Source organism: Lycorma delicatula, chromosome 13, assembly GCF_047948215.1.
Source record: "Lycorma delicatula isolate Av1 chromosome 13, ASM4794821v1, whole genome shotgun sequence".
Lineage (NCBI taxonomy): Eukaryota > Metazoa > Arthropoda > Insecta > Hemiptera > Fulgoridae > Lycorma > Lycorma delicatula.
Window position 1 is genome coordinate 28,188,166 of NC_134467.1, and position 20,779 is coordinate 28,208,944.

Consider the following 20,779-nt stretch of genomic DNA (forward strand, 5'->3'; position numbering starts at 1 on the left):
GCTGCCAGATGGCCATGATCTGCGCCCTTGCATTCTCTTTCTTTACACCTTCAAACCGCAAGGATCGTTCCTCAACGAATAGGTCTATTGGCGGCGTTCCCGCAATGACGCAGATCGCGTCATAGGAGACCGTCCTGTAGGCACGTGTCACCCGCAGAAGCAGCCTCCTATGAGTGGCCTCCAGCTTCCTCCTGTCCTTCTGAACCGCGACTGTCCTTTTCCATGCAGGGGCCGCATACAATAGGACTGATGTCACGGTTGCAGCTATGACTCGTCGACGTTTCTCTCGTGGCCCTACTGTGTTCGCCATCAGCCTCGAGATAGCCCTCAGCTGTTGTTCTGCCTTATTTATTGCTTCCTCTACATGAGGTCCGAATGAACGGCGCTTGTCCATCCAGACCCCGAGGTATTTGGCCCTCGAGACTTGGCTTATCTTTGCACCATCGATGATGAAGCGCATCTCCCTTAGCTAGCGTCGACCTGCAAGCATCAGCGCCTCCGACGTTTCTGGTGCTATTTGCAGACCATGAGTCACCATCCAATGGTGCACCATTGCCAAGGCAATATTTCCATTGGCCTCCACCTGCCTCTCATCCCTTCCTTTGATCAGTAAGGCCAGGTCATCGGCGAATCCGAAGACTTCAACCCCCTCCGGATAAGCCTGGCAAAGAACTCCATCATATGTGATGTTCCACAAGAGAGGGCCCAGCACAGAGCCTTGCGGGACCCCCGCTCGCATCTGAAACACCCGTTCGCCAGTATCCGTGAACGTGCACACTTCCCTGTCACTTAAGTAGTTACTAATGATCGCTTGAAGTTGTCCGGAGACTCCTTTCGCCCTCAACGCCTGCCCGATGACCTCCCATGGCATGTTGAAGGCGTTTTGTGTTGAGTAACACCTCTTTGCTGTCTTCGATTGAGAAAGGAATATTATATGACTTGGCAAATAGCATGCTAAATAATTTTAATTTACGTGGTGTACACGTTAGTATGCTCTGCTTTGGTCAGGGATTCATTAGTAATCGAGATTTAAGAATATAAATTGAAACAGTAGATTCAGAAAATTAACAGAAATGCATACCTCAAGGCATTTTTTAAATGTGGCAACTGCTCTGCCATAGCGCGATTGCTAAGCGATTACTTTAAAATTCAGTACATTCATTAAAAGTCTAGATGATGACTAACATTAGATTCAAACATTCAACTGTTTGGTTTTCTCGTTTACGAATCGCCCAGATTATTCTTTAATCATCTAGAAAATTTAGTATCACCTCAACTAAAATTTTAATTTGATGAACGCATAAAGTAAATAATTCATTTATGATCATTTGAGTTTGAATGTTTTAAAATGTTAGACATGCCTCATGTACGATCTGTACAAAAGGAAACTCGTAAGATCATAGCTCAGTGGTTTACTATTATAACAGAGGAACGATTCATTAGGAAGAATATTCTTTCTTTCTTTTTCCTATTTAGCCTTCGGTAATTGCCCTTCAGATAATACTTCAGAGGATGAATGAGGATGATATGTAATGAGTCCAGATGAAGTGTAGTCTTGTACAGTCTCAGTTCGACCATTCCTGAGGTGTATGGTTAATTGAAACCCAACCACCAAAGAACACCGGTATCCACGATCTAGTATTCAAATCAGTGTTAAAATATCTGACTTTAATAGGACTTGAACGTTGGAACTCTCGACTTCCGAATCAGTTGATTAGGAAGACGTGTTCACCACTAGACCAACCCGGTGGGTTAGGAAGGATATTAACCTCATAGTATTGTTTTTTTCGACTTGCTGCAGGTGCGTTTCGATTATGTCCTTTAGTAAGCACTTTTACAGATAGTGACTGGTAGTGGAAAGCATTCTCTCTGTTACTTGCGGGAGTTGCTAATAATGCCTTCTAAGGGTCGTAGAAAGATACTTCGGTATCCACCTGCCGATTTTTGTATTATGGGAATGGTCTTCGGTGCCTTTACTGAAAAATACAATTTCTTGGCTTGTATGGGTTTTTGAGCCCAGCGTAGGTGCATTTTAACCGAATTGCTCGTTATGTATAATGTTTATCGGTGAGTATTTACTGCGTGACAATTTTCATCATTATTTTTTCACTTACAGTCGACTAATTTAGAACAAATAAATACTAATTATGTGGTATTTTCATAAGAGTTTTTAAGTCGTTTTTTTGCTTTAAGGAATTATTTTTACATTGTTGTAATTAAACTGGGTGTGTTAGTATGTAGCTTACATGATGGTCTGTCATGTCCAACCACGATTATTACGGCCAACACGTTTGCCTTAGTATGCAACTTAGCACCTTAACACCTTAGCACCCACAACACTAGCGTTATCTCGAAGATAATGATGTGATAATACTGAAGATGACTCTTGTGTCATTTCAGCTACTCGTGTGTCTATATTCTTAGCAACGGTTGCGTAGATGTCATTTCCGTTATAATATTTAGGTAAAATATAATATTAAGTATAGTACATTATATTGTTGAATGAGATATATTATTGTTTACTAATAATATTATGAACTGATCTTAGTTAAACATTTTCTTAAATAAATTACTATTTTAGTCATTGAGTACATTTAAATTGGTAATGGGACATTCATTAGTTAATGTATACATCTAACATGCTTAAAAAACTGATCACGTATCCCCTAACTACTTGTCTAACACTACATTGACGTTGTATTGTGACTAATATTAGATGAGCGAAATATTTATTTGTCTCATAATGCTTAATATGTTCTATTTTCTTAAGTTAAGACATTTCGAAACATGTTGACCTACTAACTGAAGAAAAATTTTAAAACGAACAATTTATCGAAGTAATTCGTGTGAACGATTCTTAATTGAGTATAAGTGTATATATGTAAATTATTCATCCGCGTAGTATTTGTGCGCATTATGTAGACTGTCATTGTATAATTTTAATTTTTAACTCTCTGATGTGTTTATAGAGAAGTAATATTTGAAAAATAAATTTAATTAAAACTGCATTGAAATAATATTTATTCATTGTAATTACCACAATGTATTATTGAATATTCTGAATTATATTAGTACATAACCTCTATATGTATTATGTTTAAAATTATCGCTTTCAAGGAAATTTTAAATTGTTTATTTTCTTGCTTGTAATAAACATATGATCTGAAATATCAGTTTTACTTTTGTACCGAATCTCTTAATAGAAATATGTGTTGAGATGTGGTTACTGATTTAAATAGTAATACGATTTATTTGTTCAACGCCGAAAGGTCAAGAGTCTTCTAATAAAGCAAGTCTGTTGTGTGCTGCTGTTTGTTACTATCTTTGCTAATGCAGCGATGCTATTATCCATTTGAGTTATGCTTCATGCTTTGAATAAGATTATTTAATATCAAGTCGTGATTTAAGTTATTGTTATGATGGATTCGCTTAAAGAAACTGAAGATAATGCCGACGATGAAACCGATTTGGATCCTAGAATTCGTGTAAGTGTATTTAAAATTTACCTTTCTATTGGTTTGATATTTTTTATAACATGTTGGTACTTAATTTAAATGAAAAATTTATTAATTTCTCTTGCTTACGCAAATAACCTTTATTGATTTGTAGGTTATAATTTTATTAAGAAAGGTTAATTGTTTTGATATAAACCTTACCGTGTGTTCTAAATAAATAAATGTTTGTTGTTTACTTTTTCTGTTATTTTAAAAATTAGAAGTGTTAAAACTATTTATACATTTAAAAAAATTATTTCTGTTATGGTTGCATATGTCCTCTAATATAATATTAGAGGATGTAATAATATTTAATGTTCCAGGAATACTATGGTACGAATTTGCAGTTTTATTACCACCTGATAGTCAACCATTAATTTTTAATAACAAAACACATTTACTATATTTAAATATTACAATATCAATTGCTTTTGCAGTCATTATCAGTTGCAGATGGTTGTTTAATTTTAATCATGAAAAATCATATTTAGGATAAAGTTGAAAATTGAATTAGATTTCAATTATTGACTTTTGCTTGTTATCGTTGTGGGGTTCTTGTTCATGTACAAGATTTTTAAAATATAACTGTAATCTGTTGCTGTTTGGTGATTATAAATAAATGAATGGTGTAAATTTATAAATGATTTTTGTTATTTGTGAAATGACTTATTCATTTTTTATTTTGTTTTTCTAATTTTTTGTACATCCATTTATTTTACTCTAGAATTCTGTGGAATTTGTTTATTACCTGAACATTGTGTATTCTATGTGTGGTTTGTTTTTGTTGTTTAAACTGCATTTGTGTCTATATATTTTTAATTTATGAGCTATTTTTCCAGTCTTTTCTATAAACAAGTTATCTTTTTTGATTATTTTTTGTTTTTATTTATCTTGTATAGGAGTGTGTATGTTGATATATATATACATTTTTGTACTCTTAGTGTTCTAAGTATGTCGACATATACATTTTTGTATTCTAAGTATTTTATAACGTGAGTTTTATGTGATATGCATGTGTTTGTCATATTTCTGAAACCAGATAATTTAATTTTCATGAGGCTGAGCAGTATGAGGTGTTATGGCTTACAATCCATTGCCTTTGTGATACTGCCTCGGTTCAATAGGAGATATAATCAACTTGTTTCATTTAGTATGTTATTTTGTGGTAATATTTGTATCGCCTAAAAGATTTTCCCAATGTGATATAAGAAATAAGAGGATTCTATCCATAAGAATACAATTTTTTGGGCTTAGTTTATTACTTATTTTTGAATGTAAAGTTATTTATTTGTTGTTTTTTTTAATCATCAAATTGGTTATTTTAATGGTGTTAATAACTGTTGTATTGCATTTTATTTCACTAATGTGATATAATTTGTAATTTCTATTTTTGTGCTGCTTTAGTCACAATGTTTGGATGTTGTTATACACATTGTAGATTATTTTTTTTTTATATTGTATTACAGATTGTCTTGTATTTTGTACAGCTGAAATTAAGTTATTAAAAAATACAATAGTACTGGATTTGTTAATGTCTTAACCGTTATCGTGTCAGATGATTTATATGAAAAGTTAAAGTTAGTTTGAATTAATATTGTTCTTTAATATAATAAAAATTGTTGGTTGTTGAACATGTGCTATTAAGTATTAGCAACTGTGTATTTCAATATATTATTTTTTGTTTATGGATTTTACCAAACAGTTCTTACTTAATGAATGATTATGTAAATCTCAAGTAATTTTAAGTTTATTTTTACATTATGGAGATGCAAACTAGTATGTTGTTGTTAATGTAGAATATTGGAAGGCCAGAACTCTTTAAGGACTGTAGTGCCAAAATATATTAATAAAAATTCTATCTAATTTCAAAACTGATAAAAACCACATACAGGTTTTACTTAGTTTGCCCATTGAGTAATTAGGATGAACACTGTCTGCACATAACATGCATTTAGCGTACGTTAAACTTTTACATAAATGATTTTTTTTTTAGAACGAAAAAATCATTATGATTGCAATTACATGGTTCCTACAGGCAGGAAATTCAGGAATTTTTAGAAAAAAAAGAAAAAGTCAGGAAAAATTTTCAGATAATTACAGTTTTGTTACTGAATTAAGATTGTATTAGTTATTAATAAAGTATTTTTTAAGTAATGCCAAAATATATTTAATATATCTACCCAGCATTGGGAATTAGCAACGCTATTGGCCAGCACATTGCAACTGCGTACTTCAATCAGCCATTAACATGCCCTGTTCTTACTTGCATTCCCCAATTATTCTTTTTTTATTAAAGGAAGAATATTTCAAATTTAAATTTTTGTATTTTAGTTATTTAATTATTTTTAAATGGCATCTAAAAAGACTCTATTTAATGTCCATTGATTAGATATAAACTTACATCCAGAAATCTGTCGGTTGAGAAGAGGTAGAGATGTGTGTAAAAAACATTTTTGACTTGGTAGTATGGGCTAAAAGACTTTGCACAATAAAGGAAAGCAGTGTAATGAAATAATTAAGATAAGGAATAGCCTTATCCTGCCTCAGCCTTCACAGAAAACATTTTTATCTCCCAATATCTAAATCTAGACATAACAACATGAGACAATGAAAAGCCATCGTGTCTTTTCCATGCAGCTAGCATAGGCCAGTCATAATTCATTATGGTACTGAAATTCCATTAGTCACCTCCATCCCTCAACTTCGATGGGATTTTCAGCTTGTGAATTGGGAACTATTTCAGAGGGGTCTTGATAATACCGTTCAGTGGATTCTCCCAATTCCATCCAATTATGAGCGATTTGTGGGTGCGATTGAAGGTAATGTCAGGAGATGTATTCCATGTGGGTTTTGGAAGGAGTACATCTCCAGATGGTCTCAAGAGTGTGATGAGTTACATACTGAATATCAGGAATCTCATAATGACACAACAGTTGATGACCTCTTGAGAGCTCTCAATGGCATAAAACAACGGCAGGACTCAACTTTACATATTCTAGTTGGAAGGCCTGGAACCTTATAAAGAAGCTTGGTATCCAAGCTTCTCAACTAAAGTCACTCGTGTGAATACCAGTGATGTTGCATCCAGACTAACGAAGATATCAAAAACCAAAATAGACAAGGCCCACACACAAACCATAAAAAATGAATTGTACATAAAGAGGTCCCATCTGAAACTGCATCCAGACTACTTGCATGATTCTGCATTGAGGAGCTTGATATAGCCTTGAATATGCTGAAGGTAAATAAAGATGTTGGTTTCGATAGCATATATCCGAAGTTTCTTAAGGCCGTCAAATCTAAAACTAGATTGTGGCACATTGAATTTTTAATGAGATTCTGAGAAATGAAAAATTTCCGAAGCTTTTCAAATAGACCTAAGGTAATTGCCATCCTCAAACCAGCCAAAGAAAGAACTGATGCTTGTCACTACCAACCAGTAGCACTACTCAGCCTTTCTAGTTGCTATAAGCTACTAGAAAGGCTTATTCCAAATCGCATTCAAGAAGCCATTGATCAAATCATTCCCACCGAACGGGGTGACTTTAGGAAGCATCAGAGCTGCTGCAACCAGGTCTTAACATTGACAACTTTAGTTGAGGCTGAATATCAGCGAGGTATTGAATCGGCTGCAGTTTTATCAGGATCAGGCATTCTGTCTGTGAATGGACCGGCTAGTAGATCGAAGACTCTGAATAATGGCCTACTTCAGTAATAGATCGAAGACTCTGAATAATGGCCTACTTCAGGGATCAATTCTGACCCTCATTCTTTTTAGCCTGTATATCCATGACATGCCAGACACAGATTCCATGAAAATCCAGTATGCGGACAATCTAGCATTGGTCTTCCAGAGTAAGGATTTTATGCACTGTGGGAGTATACTGAAAGGTGATCTGACAAAATTGAGTGATTACTTCCATAAATGGAGACTTCAGCCTAGCCCAAATAAGATTGAGGTTACTGCTTTCCATCTAAATAATAAAGAAACACTAAGGAAGCTACATGTGACTTTCGACAGAATCTAAGTGTCCCATAATTACAACCCAAAATATATCTGGGAATCAATCTGGATCGGTCCTTGACATTGAAACAACAGTACATCAGATTAGCTAAGAAACTTGGTTCAAGAATGAATCTACTTCGCAAGATTACTGAAAGCAGTTAGGGTGTGGACGCCAGTACTCTACGCTCTGCTGCACTCGCTCTTGTGTATTCGGGTGGTGAATATTGCACCCTTATGTGGGAAAATGGCGTCCACACAACAAAGATTGATGTGCAACTAAATGAAGGCGTGAGTATTATCACTGATACTGTTAGATCTACTCCCATTCAGTGATTGCCTGTCCTGGCTAATATTGCTCTCCAAGATCTGAGGATGAAAGCAACTAAGGTAGACTTGCTCAATAGGATCACTTTTCATAAGAACTCTCCCTTGTACAATGCCCTACAAGATCTATCAAGAACTTGGCTGAGGTCATGCAAACCGCCCTGGGCTGATCTAGAAAGTATCAATTCTGCTGATGTGGTCTCCAAATGGCGACAAGACTGGAATGAACGTACACCCAACAATGCTTACCTGATTCAAGATCCAACAAAGATGGTTGAGGGATTCCAACTACTGCGCTAAACCTATTCGAGGCTGAACCGCATTATGACGGGTATTTTCAAGGTGTAGTTACACCTTGAAAAGGTGGGGTTTCTGCCCATCTGGTGACTGTGGAGCGGAGGAGCAGACAATAGAATATATTATTATGGAGTGCCCACTTTCAGCGATCGATGGTGATCTGGGGGCTCTACATCAAGTGACTCCAAGTGCTCTGGACTCAGTGGTTGTCATGGTTGTCAATTTGGACATTTCTGTCTGATTGTGGATACTTTTGTGTACTTGTAAAACCATACAATATTAATAAACATTAATTTCATGTGTCAAATAATTAATATAAGCTAATTACATCTGGTTTTTTATTTTATAATTAATGGTAAATTTTACGATGCTGTGGTTTACTACAATGTCCCTTGATCAGGCCAGATATATGCTGGACTCCTCTTTTTTATATTTGAGATAACAAAGCTATTTTTGGGTATGATTTTTAATAATATTATTATTATTATTATTATAAATATGGTGCACTGTAACAGTTATTCAGATCATGTGACAGGTTGTACAAAGTCACATATTCTTGAATAGTAGGAATTTCCTGACTGTTGCAGTTTTCAGAATTACGGCTTTCTGCATGTTGTGAATATGTATTTGGAGATTTAATTTCTTCTGGTATCATGTCATTGTTTTTGCTGTTATGTCTGTGACCGATATTATGATCAGTAATATTGTTATTAAGTTCTCTTTGTAAATTTCTTTCAGTTTTATTACAACAAGAGTATATTTTTTTAATATTCTCTTTTTCTTTCAATATTAAATCATTGTCATTCGGTATAGCTATATTTATTATACAATTTCATTCTTCTCACTTTTTGATTAAGGTGATGTCTGGTCTATTACATTGATTGTTTTGTCTGTAAGTATTGATCTCTTCCAGTATAGTTTGTAGTTTGCTTTAAGGTGTGTACTTGTTAGTGTGGTTTGTGTGTTGTGGTAAGTCCATGTTTAACTGTGAGTTTTTGGTGAATTATTTTCGCTACTGTGTTGTGTCTTTCAGTGTATTTTGTTCCAGTGAGTATTTTGCAACCTCCTCCTGTTTTATGTGTTAAGTAGTTTATTTGAATTGTAGGCATTCTCTGCTTGTCTGTTTTTTATGTTCTCTTTCATGATGTATTTTCTGTAGTTTTTCATGGCTATTACTCTATCCAGTATGGCTAGTGCAGATCCTTTGGTTTCTGGGAGTAGTTGTCCTACTGCAAGCCATTTATATGATAAAGTTTGGTTTATGTTTGGGTCTTGTGTTATGTTGTAGTGATTAATATGGAGTTTTTCCCTATCCATACTTCTTATATTGTACTGTAGTTGTATGAGTGTTCTCTTGTTGTACATTGAGTGCTGTATATTTTTCTCTACTTTGTGGAGTGATGTGTTTTTGTTCTTGAAGTAAGGTCTTAGATTTTCTATTTGCTTGTTGTATAATATTTTTAGATCTGCAAGTTTTCTTCCTCCTTTCTGGCTAATTATAATTCTTTCAGTGCATGAATTTGGATGTAATTTATGATTGTCTGTTAATTTAGTTCTGCTGAGCCGGTTTAGATCTTCTAGGTTTGTGTTTAATCATTTAATTATGCCAAAGAAGTATGTTAGAACTGGGACAGCATATTTTTTTATGCCTTGATTATATTTTGGGCATTAAGTTTTGATTTGAGTATATCTGTTAGCCTATATTTATTTATCTTTTTAAGTCATTCTCTGATGTTTTTGTATTTTGTTCAAAACTAAGGTATTTGTATGTTTCCTGTGGTTTCATGTTTTCAAGTGTTTTATTGCAGAGTATTTCTATTGTCTTTACTTGTCTGGATTTCCTTTGTTTGACTTAATTTCCTTTGATTATAATAATAAAGTCTGATTTTCTTTAAGGTTTTATTATTATGATCAGAATAGAAAATCTAGTTAATGAAGTTTGAGTGGCGTTAATGAAAATGATTTGTATATATATAAACATTAATGAAAATTCAGAAAATATAGTTTTTCAAAAAAATTTGTTTGATTGTCTAAAAAAAATACTACTTGTAGTAGTAGTATATGTATATATATATTTTTTTTTAGAAGATAGTTTTTTAATTCTATTTTAATTATATTAGTGTAGGATCTTTTAAATGGTTTATAAACAAAATAGTTTTATCAAGAAATATTACATTAGGAACAATGTTATCAAGGTTGATAGGACAAATCTATGATTAATAAATACTGGTAGTTTTTAAAACATTAAAATTCTGTAGGAAAGAAGTAATTTCTTAGATCAGATTGATTCCAATTTAAAAATAAATGATAAAAGAAGTATGTTAATTGTTATTTATTATTAATTAATACTATTTAATTTTATTTATGTTTACTAATGCAGGATGATTAAGGAAATGGGAAATTTTAAAAATGAAATATTCTTATAAAAAAGTTGTATAAAATAAATGTATTTATAACGTTTAAATTGAAAAAAAACATTATTTTTTTGAAAATCACATCTTGCAGTTGAGCTCTGTCTCTGTGTAGATATATTCCTACAGTCTCTTAGTGAAAATTCATGTTTTGACGCAACATTTCAAAAGGAATTTCAGCAATTGCTGTTCGGAAATTAGCTTTTAGTTCTTTTGTCATAGCAGTTCAACTACTGTACATTTTGTTTTTAAGGTAACCCCCACAAGAAGAAATCACGCAGTCACAAATTAGGTCCCCATGAAATGTCACCATTTCTTGAAATTATATGGATGTCATATGAATAATGTACTGCAAGCATCGATATTCATGCTGTGTGTGATGTTGATCCATCTTGAAACCAAGCATTGTCAATAATTTGTAGAAATGTCTGTAGTTTTTTGTAGCAAAGTTTTTTAGCAAGGTAATTTTACCGTTGCCTTGAGGTTATCCTTGTTTTCAAAAAAATAAGGGCATATTATACTATACAATGACAGCAATTCAGTACAGCTGGTGTAGCTGTGTAGGATTCTCTTGTGCGCAAAAACGAAAATTTGTTTTATTGACAATTCCTTTAAGGTGGAAACAGACTTTGTCTGACATCCACAGTTCCTTAACAAATTCATTGTCCTTGTTTACTTTAACAACCATTTGTTAAAAGAATTGATTATGCATTATGTGATGAGTTCCTGGATAATCTGCAACGTGTATAGATTGTGAAGTAATTCATGTAACAGTATTCTTCAAAGACTTAAACTATGTGATTGTAAAGACGCTGCATGATGATGAATTGAACAGAGTGGGCTTCTTATGACAGCAGTTTAAACAATCTCCATATTATCTGGGATACGTCTTGATGGATTTGATGTGCACACTGGCTGGATGTTTCTTTTTATTGCTGAACCTGTTTGCTTAAAATTATGTATCCATGTGTTAATTGCGTATGCTGACTGTGCACGATTGTGGCATCATAAATTAAAGTGGGGGGAAAAATTCTCTACGTGCAGCCTTCACACTGTCATTATTTTTATAAAAAGCTGTGATGGCAAAAGCACATTACACACCACTCAAAATAATCATGATGACTAAATGGTAAGATGACATTAGCTGACTTCTATAAGTTATGAAAGTTAACTAGTCTACACTTCAGTGTAGACATTTGCCCACAGCTATCAATGAAATTTCTCAATTCACTGAAACATTCTGTATTATTGTTATTTTGTTTTACAATCTCTGTGAATACATCACGATAAATTCTTTGACAATCAGTACCTAAGCAAAGCCATCTCTGCAATTCTTATCAGCAAAAAGAATATCACACTTGAAAAATTTATATAACTTTTTTTTTTAAATTCTGTTTTTTTTTTTATTTGTAGATTGAACTTGAACAGTTGAATAATGCTACTGATGATATTAATAAATTAGAAATGCAACTTGATGAAGCAAATACAACGTTTAGAATTTTGATGAATGATTCTACAAGAAGATTGAAACAGTGTGCCAGAAAAATTGGTAGCAGTATTGATAGAGCTAGATCTTATTATGAAGCATTAGATATATCAAGACGTGCTCACCAAGAATGCCAAGTTGCTGCTTCAAAATTCCAGCGTGCTAATGGTAAGTTACAATATTTAAATTATTTTATGTTAATAAATAGTTTATCAATTTGCATTCTAATAGTAGACTATTTTAATTTATATGTTAATTATAAAGAAATTTACTATTAAGTGTTTTTTTCTCTATATTACTCTTTTCTTTTAGTTTTTCAAGAATAATTTGAGTCGGAAATATATCCAGGTCCCCAATCTAAACCTTCAACCTACTGAAGACCATTAACCACTTTTAACTAAAAAGCAATACGAGCTCAGCTTATGTTTTTTACTCTGATATGATTTTTTGCTTAAAAGGATTTACATAATAATTTTATATTGTTTTCTTTTCCACTGTAAGAATTCAACCTATCAGTTTTTCTCTTTAAATATTCGTTGTCCTTTCCTGCCGGTGAAGCAGATTTGTTCAGGAAATTAATGATAAAAATGGAAAAAGAATAGTTAAATGTTGTTTATAATTATTGTGAAAAACTGGCTAAATTGAAAAGCTTCATTCTTGCAGAATGAATAATATGTTAGGGCTTTTTTTATTGTTTAGTGGATATAGGGACAAGTTTTACATCAGCTTGTCTAAAATGTATTGAGTTTTTGGAGGCCAAAATTGAGAATACATTTATTGTTACTGGAAAATAAACTTATTAGACCATATATGCGCCATTTTTCTGGCAACACCATAATTCCGTTGCTATAGAATTTCTGTGGTTTCTCCTCAAAAAATTGTGACATGTGGTTTCTTTTGAAACTAACTTAACACCATTCAGGGAAGTGTGCATAGATCGAAAGAAATGATACTCAGACGGTACCAGGTCCAGGCTATACAGTAAATGCTTTAAAACTTCCCAGTCAAGTTCTCTCAATTTCTGACTGATCGTTAAAGATGTATGTGGTCTGACATTGTCAGTGTGATGGATGACACCCTTTCTGTAGACTAGTTAAGGCTGTTTCTATTGAATTACTAGGTGCAGTAGTGCTAATTGTTGACAGTACAGGTCTGAGTTTTTCCTTCTATCTGGCAGCAGCAGCTCGTGATACATGATGTCCCTTCCAATCCCACCAAACACACAACATAACCTTGCTGGCCATCAGTGTGGTTTTGCCACAGACTGTGGAGCTTTTCCCTGCTTCAGCCACAATCATTTTAGCACATTATTAGATAGGTTATTCACTTATCATCGCTCATGATCAACCGCTAAAGAAATGGTTTGCTTTCATTACGTTTTAGTAGAGATTCACCGATAGAAATTCGATTGAGTAAATTTCTCCGAGTCAGATCATGTGGCACCCAAACATCAAGCTTCTTTTTGTAGCTACTCCAAATTCTTTTTGCAGCTTTCTCAAAATGGTTTAACACTGTATGGTGATTGATGTTCAGGTCATTGGTGATGTCATTACTGCTTCATGCAGTCCTTGACTTTTGCCCGAATATCATTCACCTTTTCTGTGATTGGTCACCCACTGCAAGAATCATATTGGATATCAAATGTTCCAGAACAAAAGCAACTGAACCATCCTTTGGCTGTTGCTTTTGATAATGTATCTTGCCTATAATCAGCTGAAATTTCATTACTGGCCTGTATAGCATTTGTGTCTATCGAAATAAAATTGTAAAATGTAGCGCAGTTTTGCGGAAAGTTCACTCATCTTCACAGTATAATACCTTATGTCTGAGTATAAGAATTTCAACACTTTTTGCACATCTACTAGCTCTAACTGTCAAATGACGTTTGACCTGACCCACTGCAACTCATACATGCTGCTGAGATTTGGGATGTTTATATCATCTCGTGCACAAAAGGCTCACTACTTTTTAATCTTTTTTTTTTTTTTTTATATCATATTTTGAGCTGTAGGTGAATTCATGGGATAACATCATTTTTAATTTTGCAAGTATTTTATCCGAACTTTCTATTTATGGTAGTATAGTTTGTTATTAATCAAAATGTTTGATGAATTATTACATTTTTTTAACATAAAAGAAAATTTTTATTTTGTTTATGATCTGTTACATTGATTGTATAATTTAAAATGATATCATCTTACATTTATTACCAAATGATAAGGATTAAAGTCAACATTAATAAGTAATTAAGAGAGGTGGCTGAAATGTAATGCACACTGGAACGTAACTGGAAAACCAAATTCTGCACAAAGCAACAGTTGTTGCCATCCTGTACTTTCACCCATACTACTAACATATCAAAACTCATTGATCCATGTCTGTATTTTCTGTCGGTTACTATTGTTATAGAGTCAAAAGTACACCTGCTATATCAATGTGTCTGGAACAATGTGACGTGCAGGGATTGAATTTTTACAGGAAAAGTGAACATTAATGATATTCATTCTTTTGTAAAAGTTGCCATTTTTAGACATGAAACAATTGATCAAATAATTTTTAATAGGTGAGCATTTGATGTTTATATTCTCTCAATATCCTTTGAAAAAAAATATATATTTAGATACTGACTACAGATAAATAGATATTTACTATTTCAGTCATTGAAATGAATTAAATTTATTATTATTCCTCTAGGCCAAATAACAATTAGTTATCTTAATGGTAACTTCAATCAATTATAAAATAACACATCCATACTCTGTTGATTTCCCTGATAGAGTAATCTACTGTTTTTGCCTCTCATTCATAGGTTCCTCTAATCAAAATGTTCTGGATTCAAATCCCAATCAGGCTTGGCATAATTTAACATGGTAAAAAAATGAATATCTTGCTCTTCTATCATGAAAAAAATCCTGTAATTGGGCAATCAGTCTGTAATTGTTAAGACTAAATAATAAAATACCTCTAAAAAATAACAACCTACTACGGTGGGATTAATAAGAATATGTAGATACGAATATTAGGTTGAATGTAGAATTTAATTTAATAAAATATTTAACAAACAAAATAGTAAATTATGCAACGAACCTATAATTTTAGCCATTGATTTCATGAGTGCAAAGTAATCTTTACAAGAATGCATTAATGGCCATTATAGAGCGTATCATATTTTTTCTACAACTGAGTAAATATTTGGATTTTTTATTTAAACCAGTGATAGAATAGATTGTTTACAGAATATGTTTTTAATTTTTTTTAAAATATGAGATCTGTTCAGAAAATAACCAAACTTTATTTTTTTAATCATTATTATTAATTTTACGGGTTGTCGGTCCTTGTCTCCCTCAAAGTATTCCCCTTCCCTATTTACACACTTTTCCCAGCAGTGCTTCCACTTGGTGAAGCAGTCCAGGATAGCTTCATTTGAAATGGGTTTTAAGGTTCGTGATGAATTTGCTTTAATTTCATCAATAGTTTCAAAACGGCATCCTTTCATCTTTTAATTTTAACTTTTTTTGTTATTTTAGTTTTTAATTTTTATTAGATTTTAATTTCAGAAATAAGAAAAAATCGTGAGGAGCCGGATCTGGCCGTTGAGCAAATAAAAAAGGACGGAGAACACTCATGTATCTGACTTTTGATTATGATATATTTTCATTGGTTATGTTTGATTTTCATTATGATACAGATCATAATGAAAATCTTTCCACAATGACCCTCATTATGATACAGATTCCAGCTGCATAATTCAAATGTTATAATACAGCTGTAGAAAAAAAAAATTAAAGTAAATTAATTTACGTCAATTTAAATACAAAGATAGCTGCTGGTCCTGTATAACCAGGCTATATTTTGCCCCTTTATAGCTACGCTCCTGCAGCATTAGTAGAATTATAGCTGGGAAAGTAAATATGTTATCTGAAGAAGTGGAGACCTTTGAAATAGCATTTGACAGAGATAAAAAAATAAAAGTAGTAAAGGAAAAATGTAATTTTATACGTAACGACTTAAAAGAATACTATTTATTTATGTAATTGCTTGGAATTTTTCATGCTTCTAAATTCATCTACCACTAATATTTTATTATTGGGCATCAGCCTATTTTTCTCTGACCTATTTTTTTGCTAGAAAAATAGGTCTGATGCCTATTTTTGCTCTGGAAAAAAAAAATTATAATGTACATTTTGTTACTGTTTTTAGAAATACATAAAGCTGCCAAAGAGACTGTTGCTTTAGCTGAGGCAAGATTTTTAAGCAAACAACATGAATGGGAATTTGATAATGCTTGGCAAGAAATGTTAAATCACGCAACTATTAAAGTAAGTGTTATGTATCAAATTATCAACTTATAAAGAAGTTTTGTATTTTGTATTATAATATTTTGTCTCTTTTAAGATTTAAAGTGAGCTGTCAGATAGATCATTGTTTGATACTATAAATAACGATTTCATGATTCATATTATGTAAATTATTACATTGTCAAACAATGATTTATCTGACAGCTCGCTTTAAATCTTAAAACATAATATAAATCATGAAATCATTATTTAAAAATTAAATATGTTATTTATTTTATCCTTTTATTATATTTATAAATATGCAATCTTTATTAAAAAGATTTTTCTTAAAAAAAAAAAAAAACAATATACGTGTGTACTAAATCAGACAAGGGACTGTTGTGTAACTATGGGAAAATTAATGTGGGAAAATTATTTTAAATAGTTCTATAATTTATTAAAAATAGGAATGGAAGTATAATGAAGTCCTTTCTAGTAAGCCAAAGTATTATATTGAATTATATGGTCCCGTAACATAGTTACTTTTTTACGCTTTAAATATTATTAATTTATTTAATTCTACCGCTCACCTGCGATGTCAAAACATAGCAGACAATTACAATAAAATTTTTTGTAGTGGGAAGGTGATTTTGCAAAAATATTTTTTGCAAATATTGTTATTTTTTAGTTTTTAACAAATATGCCTAAGAAAAATATGGCCTTAATTATGCAAATTCTCAAGATATCTTGCTCTACGGCCTCACCTACTTGACTTTTTTATTTGAAAATTTATTGGCATCAATGCCTCATATCTGACCAAGTTTTGTCAAAATCGGTCCAGAAGTTCTGGAAATATAAAGTGATTTAGAGATCAACACCAAATACGAGGTGCGACAATAAAGTAACGAGACTATAAAATGAATATTGCATGATGTGGCAACCCTGCAACTTGTGTAGGCACACCATCTTTGACCTTGGTCTATAAGCTATTTCTAGTCCAAGCGGCACATTGATGCAACTGCTCAGTCGTGAGTTGTGCTGTAATAAGTGAACACGAGTTTGTGTCACTCGTTACAGAAATGAAACCGCAAATTATTGCGCAACGGTATGCCATTTCTTTTTGCGTTAAATCAGGTGAAAACGCGACGACAACTTACAGTAAGCATCAGAAGGCTTTTGGAGAAGAGGTTATGTCAAGAGCTCAAGTTTTTCGGTGGCATAAAATCTTTAGTGAAGACAGAACGAATGTTGAAGATGAAGACCGCAGTATACAACCATCAATCTCACGGACAGATGTCAACTTAACCAGGGTGCGTGAAATCGTACGATCTGATCGAAGATTATCCGTGAAAATGATTGCAGAAGAACCCAACATCGATCGAGAAACGGTTCGTCTAATATTAACTGAAGATCTTGGTACGAGAAAGATTTGTGCAAAAATGGTCCCCAAAAATCTCACACAACAACAGCGAGAAACACGGAAAAATGTGGCAACCGATCTGTTAGAGCAAACGTAAATCAATCCAGATTTGTTGAGCCGTGTTATTCACCGGTGATGAAGGTTGGTTTTTTCAATACGATCCACAGACAAAACGCCAGAGTTCACAACGGTGCTCAAAGGGATCACCCAGACCAAAAAAAAATTGGCATGTCAAAGTCAAAAGTGAAATGCATGCTTGTGTGCTTCTTCGATTCCAAGGGAATTGTTCATAAAGAGCGGGTGCCTCCTGGACACACAGTTAATCGATATTTCTACAAAGAAATTATAGAAAGACTTCGTAAACGAGTTCTTCGTGTCTGTGCCAACCTCGCTGATAATTGGATTCTGCATCACGATAATGCGCTCTGTCAGTATAGCAAATTTTAACCTCAAAACAATTTTCAGTACTACCACAGCCACCTTATTCACCAGATATCGCTCCGTGCGACTTTTTTCTATTTTCAAGAGTCAAAATGGCGGTCAAGGGACACCATTTTCAAACAACACAAGATGTCCAAAAAGCTGTGACGAGGGTCTTGGAGGATATTACAGAAGATGAGTTCCAGAAATGTTACCATCAATGGCAGAAGCGCTGAAATAAGTGTGTGCAATCAGAGGGGAACTACTTTGAAGGAGACAACACTAAACATGACTAAAACGGTAAGCAACATTTTTTTTCACATCAGTCTCATTACTTTATTGTCGCACCTCGTACATGTACATTCGAATATTAACATTCGGAAAATTTTCATCCGCTTTTTTGAGTTTCTTTAGGTGTCAAAATGTGAAGATGCTATCCATGTATGCTCAAATTGGACTGATTACAATACTTTCCCTTCTAGAACTATACCTCTGCTAAAGCACTATCTAGACAGGAAAGTAAAAATTATTTAAGTCGGTAAATTAAATTATTGGAAACATTTTTATAGCAAATGTGTTAGTATTTGTTTTTTTAATTTTATAATTTTCATTGTGTATTAAAAGTAAATTGTTAAAGAAATGAATCACACTTTTATTTGAACTATAAAAAATGTGTTTAAACATCTGTTTATAGTTTCAAATTGATGCTAGTAAAAGGTTGTATTTTTTTTTTTTTTTTTTTTTTAATATCATTTACATGTTTAAGGTATAAAGGATTTTATTTTATAAAAATGTATGATTTATTTGTTAAACAATAATTATTTTACGTTTAATTTTAATTATATTTGATAATATTTTATCAATAATTGCTTGATAATTATAATTATTAATAATATAATATATGTTTTAATTAATAATATAATTATTGCTTGATATATTTTATGTGAATATTGTTATATAATGTTTTTATATCGATTTTAATTTTCTTTTTTTGTCTATTGCATTTACAATGTTTATAAATATCAAAAAGAATTATTTATAAAATTTTACAACTTCATTTACACTTTTATTTATACAAATTTAATATAAATTATTCTGTGACATGGTTCATTTTTTTAAAGATTTGTTTGTCTTAAGACAATGTATAAATTTATACTATGTACCTAAACTTTTTATTGTTTTATTTTTTATCATTAGTCATATGACTGACTTACTATAATTTTTAATATTGATTTTTTTACTTTAACGTTTATTATCTTCATTTTGGCTCATTAAAACACGTCACGTATAGTAATTGCTCATTCTATATAGGGGCTATTTTCTTTCAGGGTGCTACACATAATAAGAGTATTCTACTCAAAATTAGATATAGTGAGATCCATGTTATATGCTTACCCACAATTAATAAGAATGATTATTTTTTAGCATATTAAGTGTTTTTTTTTACTTATTTTTCAATCTTTTCTTTAGTGTTAAGAGATTTTTTTTACAGAAATTATATTTACTTAAACTGATGTACAGTTAAACTACCATGTACTTAACAAACAAAAAAATGAAAAATTTTCATTTGTTGTGATTGTGGAGGTCAATAAGCAGTAGGATTTCTAACAAATTACTATTTTGGTAATTTTGGTGCCATATAAACTCAATGAGATGTGACTTGAGCAGTGTTCTACCAATGCTATAGCTGATTTTATTCCTTTGTTTGACCGACCTCTGTATACTTTTATCTTTTGTGTGTGTGCTCCTTTTGGCGGGTCATCAAAATTTTCCTAGCGATTGAAAGTTTGATGTTTATATATTCCTTTTTTCTTTCTTCAGTCATTTGACTGATTTGATGCGGCTCTCCAAGAATCCCTATCTAGTGCCATTCGTTTCATTTCTATATACCCTCTACATCCTTTATCCCTAAAAATTTGTTTTACATATTTCAAATGTTGCCTGCTTGCACAATTTTTTCCATCTACCTCTCCTTCCAATATCAAAGTAACTATTACAGGATGCCTTAATGTGTGACCTATAAGCCCGTCTTTTCTTTTATCTACATACTTCCAAATGCTTCTTTCTTCATCAATTTGCCACAACACCTCTTCATTTGTCTCTTTATCCACCCATCTGACTTTTAACATTCTCCTGTAGCACTGCATTTCAAAAGCTTCTAATCTTTTCTTCTCAGGTACTCCGATCGTCCAAGTTTCACTTCCATATAAAGCTACACTCCACACATATAATTGAAAAAATGTTTTCCTGATGTTTAAATTAATTTTTGATGTAAGTAAATTATATTTCTGACTGAAATCTCGTTTTACCTGTGCTATTCGACATTTTATATCGTTCCTGCCTTGTCCATCTTTAGTAATTTTACTTCCCAAATAACAAAATTCTTTTACCTCCATAATCTTTTCTCTTCCTATTTTTATATTCAGTGATCCATGTACATTATTTCTACTATATTTCATTACTTCCATTTTGTTCTTGTTTATTTTCATGTGATAGTTCTTGCGTAGGACTTCATCCATGCCATTCATTATTTCTTCTAAGTCTCTTTACTCTCAGCTAGAATTACTGTATCATCAGCAAATCGTAGCATCTTTATCTTTTCACCTTGCACTGTTATTCCAGATCTAAATTGTTCTTCAACATC

The 20,779-nt window shown here is 32.4% G+C and overlaps 1 protein-coding gene across 1 annotated transcript in view; it reads left to right on the forward strand.

The window, feature by feature from the left end:
- Window positions 1–2,970: 2,970 nt before the first annotated feature.
- The window catches only part of LOC142333713 (SH3 domain-binding protein 5 homolog), a 43,399-nt gene continuing 25,590 nt past the window's right edge, over window positions 2,971–20,779 (forward strand). Inside the window, exons 1-3 of the mRNA XM_075381155.1 lie at window positions 2,971–3,485; window positions 11,946–12,186; window positions 16,219–16,337. Of these exons, the coding sequence (XP_075237270.1) occupies window positions 3,417–3,485; window positions 11,946–12,186; window positions 16,219–16,337 (429 nt within the window). The 5' untranslated portion in view covers window positions 2,971–3,416. The remainder of the gene's footprint in view (window positions 3,486–11,945; window positions 12,187–16,218; window positions 16,338–20,779) is intronic.